At 41.6% G+C, this 6,845-nt stretch overlaps 1 protein-coding gene across 1 annotated transcript; it reads right to left on the bottom strand.

Moving 5' to 3' along the window:
- Positions 1–5,199: 5,199 nt before the first annotated feature.
- On the bottom strand, positions 5,200–6,520 carry LOC131978695 (trace amine-associated receptor 3-like). The gene is made up of 2 exons (XM_059342406.1): positions 6,337–6,520; positions 5,200–6,016 (listed from the first exon to the last, which is right to left on the bottom strand). The coding sequence occupies exons 1-2, from the start codon at positions 6,507–6,509 to the stop codon at positions 5,200–5,202; spliced, it is 990 nt and encodes a 329-aa protein (XP_059198389.1). The 5' UTR covers positions 6,510–6,520.
- Positions 6,521–6,845: the final 325 nt, after the last annotated feature.

Here is a 6,845-nt window from a genome sequence, read left to right as displayed (position 1 = left end):
CAGTGCTGTGGTGTTGCCGAAATCCAGACTGAAATGTGTTTAAAAAGATTATTTTGCATCATAAAAGCATGAATTTGCTCAAAAACAACCTTTTCAATGATTTTCCCCAGAATTGGCAGATTTGATATTGGCCTATAGTTACTAATTGTTGTGGAATCCAGATTATATTTTTTTAGGAGAGGTTTTATTACTGCAGTTTTCAAAGTCTGTGGAAACTGTCCTGCTTGGAGAGAAGAATTTATTATCTGCAGTACATCCGGAGCTATGCAGTTGAAAACAGTTTTTAAAAAGTTTGAAGGCAGAATATCAAGGCAGCAGGTTGTGGGCTTTAATTTTGAAACCGTTTCCGTGAGTGTTGTGTAATCTAGGAGGCTAAAATGTCCTAGCTTGACTAGAGGATGGGAAGGCACCAGTGTTATCATTCCTGAGCTGGAGCTGCACACTGCTTGCCTTATCTGTAATATTTTGTTTGTGAAGAAGGCTGCAAAGTCATTGCATGACTTGTTAGACAGCAGCTCAGGAGGGACTGATGCTGTGGGATTTGTCAGTCTGTCTACTACAGAAAAAAGTGTGCGGGCATTATTACTGTTTCTATTGATAATCTCTGAAAAATATGACTGCCTTGCATTCTCCAGTTCCTGATTATAGTTGCGAAGACCCTCTTTATAAATATCGTAATATACTTGGAGTTTGTTCTTTCGCCACCTGCGTTCAGCTTGTCTACATACTTTTTTCTGCACTTTAACCAGTTTGGCGTTTCTCCAGGGTGACCTTTTCCTCCCCGACAGAACTTTGGTCTTAATTGGGGCGATAGAGTCGATAACAGTCATAACATTGGAACTAAAACTGTTAACAAGGTCATCAACTAGAGCTGAGGGCAGGGTTGGTGATGGTGTAAAATCCTGGGTGAATAATGCACAAGTGTTTTCATTTATATAGCGCTTCCTGATTACCTCTGCTTCACCTTTTGTAGGATTGGCAAGGGTGGTCATTTTAAACAAAACACAGCAGTGATCAGAAAGAGCAACATCATTGACCACAACCTCAGAGATATTAAGACCTTTGGTAATAATTAGATCTAATATGTGTCCTCTGTTATGTGTTGGATCTGTGACATGCTGAGAAAGCCCAAAGTTATCCAGAATATTTAAAAGTTCTTTAGCACACCTATCTTCAGGATTATCAACATGAATGTTAAAATCACCTACTAAAACAACACAGTCAAAATCTATGCACACAACAGACAGTAGTTTGGCAAAGTCATCAAAAAACCTTGCATCATATTTGGGGGGTCTGTAGATGGTCAAATAGATTGCTCTATAGGGGGATTTTAACTGAATGGCAACATATTCAGAGGAGTCAAACTGACCATAAGACATGTTCTTGCATTGGAAGCTGTCCTTGAACAGGGTGGCAACTCCACCTCCTCTCTTATGTATTCTTGCTTCACTGAAGAAACTAAAATTTGGGGGGGTTGACTCAATAAGAACTGCTGCACTATTATCCTGACTTAACCAAGTTTCAGTTAAAAACATAAAATCAAGGTTGTGCTTGTGAATAAAATCATTGATTAAGAAAGATTTGCCAAGCAGAGATCTGATATTTAAAAGAGCTAAATGTAAATCCTTAACAGGAGACGCTGGTGAGTTTGGAGGATGACATGCTATACTCAGTAGATTGGCAGAGTTAATTGAACTCTTTTTATTTCTCACCAGTTTGATCCCTTTTCTGTTACCTATTATCACAGGGATTGAGAAAGCTGACTGAACTCCATGGGGCCCTGACTGCTGCTGGAACAGAGCAATCTTGATATTGATATCAGAGTCTGGACCCAGCACATATCAGTTAGCCTCACAGATAGGGTCATTCAGGGATTCCCAGGTATGGTGATTCAGAGGGGGTGGGGGAGGGCGGTGACTTTTGGTTGAGCGTTCTTTCCGAGGTGGTGGAGTGGGAGGGGCTGGTTGTGGGAGGTTAAGGGGGGTAAATAAGGGATTTTGGCGAGGTGTTAGCTGGATTCCAATCTTGACAAGGCTCTTCATCCTGTCTGTGAAATCCAGAAGTGGGGAGTCCTGGCTGCATGGAGAGAGTTGGAGGCTGGGTGGGGTCTGGGGGGGTGAGGGTTGGGGGCTGGGTGGAGTCTGGGGGGGTGAGGATTGGAGGCTGGGTGGAGTCTGGGGGGGTGAGGATTGGAGGCTGGGTGGAGTCTGGGGGGATGAGGGTTGGGGGCTGGGTGGAGTCTGGGGGGATGAGGGTTGGGGGCTCGGTGGAGTCTGGGGGGGTGAGGATTGGAGGCTGGGTGGAGTCTGGGGGGATGAGGGTTGGGGGCTGGGTGGAGTCTGGGGGGGTGAGGGTTGGGGGCTGGGTGGAGTCTGGGGGGGTGAGGATTGGAGGCTGGGTGGGGTCTGGGGGGGTGAGGATTGGAGGCTGGGTGGAGTCTGGGGGGATGAGGGTTGGGGGCTGGGTGGAGTCTGGGGGGGTAAGGGTTTATTTATTTATGTGTGTGTGGATGTGTGTGTGTATATAGGTATATATATATGCATATGTTTTCTTTCACCCTTGGTTTCTTGTTTTTCAGATTTAAATACCTTACTTTTTATTTATTTTATTTATTTATTTTTTACTTATTATTATAACTAGGCCTGCAAGCAGGACTGAATGGGACCGAGCAGAGTGGAGCCGTCGGGGGAGGCCAAGTCGGGGGCGGCGCTGTGGGCTCAGTCCCTATGCGTCCCAAATGGCTTTTATAAAATAAATAAATGTTTTAAATGAAAATGCAATGTTTTGACAGAGGGGATGGACAGTCTGCGTGAGGGGGCGATGCCTCACTTGCCACCGCTTCACGGTGCAGAGTCTCACCCACACCCTTTCTCCTAACCGCAATCCTAATCATTGACATAATATAAACATTATTAATAAACAAACCCTTTTGGGACATCCTAGATTCCCAGTAAACTGTGTTAATGAAATGTCTGTAGGCCTATATTTCAAATGTTAAATGCAGGATCCTTTTGCAATTAAAACAGGATAGTTAAATCAAACCTAATTTATTTTTTATTGAATTTTAGTCTGAGTCCATAATCCAGTTCATCTTGTGGTGGTGTTGCAGCCTTTCATTCTTCATCAGCCACAGTCGAAACAACATCAAGCTAATAGAAACATACACAGCAGATTTACCCCATTGAGCCTCCAACTTGGCAATGTGGGACAGGTCTATATGCAATCAATGGGGCGATTCCAATGGAAGCAACCAGAAGTCAGTTTCGATTTTAAATTCAATAACATTTTATTTATATAACCCAAAATCACAAATTAGCTTCCAAGAGGGAGGGTTGAGAGATGGAGAGAGAGACACAGACAAAAAGATTAGCAATTAGCAATAATAGCCCTAACACTACGATGATATCTTGTTGTTTTAGTATTGGAAAATAGAATCAATTAACAACAGTCGTAACAATAATAGTAGCAGTAATAAGAGGAGGAATAGAAATAATCTTATTAATGGTTATAGTAGCAGTGAATATAAGTGATAGGTAATTAGCAGTGTCTGTAGCAGTAGCAATAATAAGAACTATGACCAATGATAGTTGTGGGCGTCGAGACGGATCCATGTTCACATGAATAGTCGTAGTGATAAGATAGAGTCTAACATGACCACAGCAGCAGGCAGAGAAAAACCCTGCCCCAACCGTTATCCATGATGATTGATTAGAAGTCTATGAGAATTAAGCCTGAGTTTGCGTGATATGTTTTCGGGCTAGGCTAGGTTTACTAAAAGACACTCTAAAAAATTAGATGTTCAGTGTTTGTACCATGCTAACCTAGCTAGCTAGCAAACAATAATGTAACAACAATGTAATGCTATTCTCTAACTTAGCTCCACCCTCTCATCCTACTATGGTTTCCTCTGGCTCCGAAGACCAAGATGATGATGAAAACTATGCCAACACTAGGCTTCAAAATGTTTATCCACAATGGTGATGTTCTACGTAATCAGATTCGGGTGTTATCACACAACTGAATGGACATTTATCAGCAGTTTTTATCCGTCAATTACTGGCAAGTAAGACCCTGCTGATTTGAGCAGGTCATTTTCAGCCCATTCTAAGGACTGCTATCTTAACATGTATTGTGGCTGGTGCCCATTAGCAGTTATATTACTTAGGGGAAAGCAGAGAAGTTTAAATCGTGTAAAATTGCTCGTAGGGTGGGTGGATTAAATTAACTCAACACTTTCACCCTGCAGACTGGGGTTCATGTCCCATGTGAAAATAAGGTTTAACCAACGTAACTGTCACTCCCGGTATTCATGAGGTCCTTGTAGCAACTTCACTTTGTGCAATTTTGTTGCTTTATTTTTCTTTTTTATCTATATTTTATAAAGCCTAACCAAGAACCTTGCTATGAGCTTAGAGAAGTAGTTCTGTAGCATATTCATGCTGTGAACTGTAACCTTGTAACTAAACACAACAGCAGCCAGCCATTGAATGTGCTGATAACAACCCTCTCAACCAACTAAGTGGAGCAGGTCTCAACTCACCCATACTTAAAGGGCCCACTGAATCGAGAGATGATGTTTGAAACAGGAGGCTATGTCCCCCTCTTTCATACAGTCTAGGTAATTCACTTACTACAGGGGCCAGCGGATCATCCCCTTTGGAGGTTCTGTGCATATTCATACACCTAAAGTGACATCAAGGCTGCTATTATATTTATTTAGTAGCTTACCCTGTTACTGGCATATATGTTCATGTGAGAGTCAAATTAATATTCATTTTTTATGTGGCTGTTCAATCCATAAAACCTGAGTATAAAGTAATTTCTTTAAAGTCCCTGAGAGGGCTGTCTAGGGGGACCCAAGCTTTTTTAAGAGGCGAACATGTCAAAAATGCAGAAAAACATTTGCAGATCCCACTGGGACACCAGGTCTTAACACCTTACTAGAGATGAAGAGAATTTATGTTTGATGAGGAGATTACAAAAAATTCCAATCTTTAAACTGGGTCAAATATCAGGTATTTCACAATTTAAATGATTAATTTTTCTTCACCAAACAAATGTTTGTATTCTACTAACTTTACGCCTGTCTCACTATTATTTGACTTCTACTTCCTTATTATATAGAAATCAACAGAGGTGAAACACAGAAGTTTTACTTTTTTCTCACCAATTTCATTACACCATCCTTCAACAGCTTCTCTACTGTATGTTGGCCTCAAAAGAGCCAGGCTTCAGAATCTGAAGAGTAACAATGAATTTAACTGTTTTTCTGAACCAGGGGTAAAACAAGGCATAAATCAAAGGGTTTAGACAAGAGTTGAAATAGTACAGATACTGTATAAAGTATAGACTTGAATAACTCATGTTTTGGAGCACTACAAAACTTACAACGTAAACTGGCGTGAAACACATCAGAAACACAACTACCAAAACACCAAGAGTCCTGGCTGCTTTCAGCTCAGATTTCTTTGCTGTTTTAGTCACTGAAATCTGCTTTGTGACAGCTGTAATGTGAGAGCGCATGGCACGAGCTTGAGACACAGCCACAACAAATACTCTCGTATACAAAACTATAATGGCAGTAATGGGAGTAAAAAAGTTAAAAACAAAATCAACATCAGCGGCAGTTGGATGCGATAAAGTCATACAATCTCCATAGCAGGAAGAAGTATTTTCTTGTTGAAGTAGAAACATATTAAAGTAGTAACTATTGTAGGCAACAGAACAGAACCATAAAAGACAAACACAGACTTTAACTCTATTCAAAGTGATTCTGGTGGTGTAATGCAGAGGGTCACAAATAGCCACATAGCGGTCAACTGATAGTAGCACCATGTCTCCTACTGAGGCAAAGAGAATGATGTAGGACCCGTAAAAATACATGGAACACAAAAGGTCACCAAGAAACCAGCAAGAGTTTCTTAATAGGGCTTCTGCTGGCATCACAAGGAGGCCCACAAGGAAATCTGAGACAGCCAGAGAGAGGAGGAGGATGTTGGTGGGTGTGTGGAGCTGCCTGGAGGAAAAGAGAAAAGCAAAATTTTACAAATCAGTCCTCATAAAAACTGACATATGAATTTGGGGGCTTTTTGATCAGCCACATTAATAGTGAAAAGATCTAAGTGTAGACAATGGCAATGTTGGTTACTGGTAGGAGACAGGACATCAACCACATTGTCTAGTGTCAACATCAGACATTTGAGTTGTATAGTGCAGTCAGGAAAATAGAAGATAAAAATGAGTGTTAGATGAGCAACATTATTCACTGCCAGTTCAAAGACAATTCTTCTTAAAGTTACAAAACCTGTAAAGAGAAGCTAAAAAGTTAATCTCTGCCTGAAGTGGGAGACTGAGATGATGATGAGCAGGTTGAGGACGGCAGTGAGCACAGAGATGGAGTACAGTGTAATGTTAATGAACAATGTTTCAGGCCAAGGAGACGGTGGCTTCCAGCAGGAGATATTGGGGAATTCTGGGAAACAGATCTCCCAATCATCCACAACCTCCATCTTCAGAGATCTGCAGATAGCTGCAGCTCTGGCAGCTTTCTGAACAGAACTGTCATGTAACCAATTTACCTCTCACATTCTCATAATTCCACACCTCCACACATTTTCCCCTCTGTGTATTTTGGACTCTGGTGTCCCTTCCCTCCTCACTTTGCACATCACACCATCATCTTCACCCCCCCCCTCCCCCCCCCCCCCCGCCTCTCTTTACTATTCTCTTTCATATCATTGGCCTGTATATTACCTTTTTCAGTTACTTCAGTGGTGTTTCAATGGATTAATGGTAATTCTGAAATGACACGAGCTGAGTTGCATGCACAGGAGGTTCAAGGCTCA

This window comes from Centropristis striata, chromosome 10, assembly GCF_030273125.1.
Source record: "Centropristis striata isolate RG_2023a ecotype Rhode Island chromosome 10, C.striata_1.0, whole genome shotgun sequence".
Taxonomy (NCBI): Eukaryota; Metazoa; Chordata; class Actinopteri; order Perciformes; family Serranidae; genus Centropristis; species Centropristis striata.
Note: the sequence above shows the minus strand (reverse complement) of the source record. Positions and strands in the feature narration are given on the sequence as shown.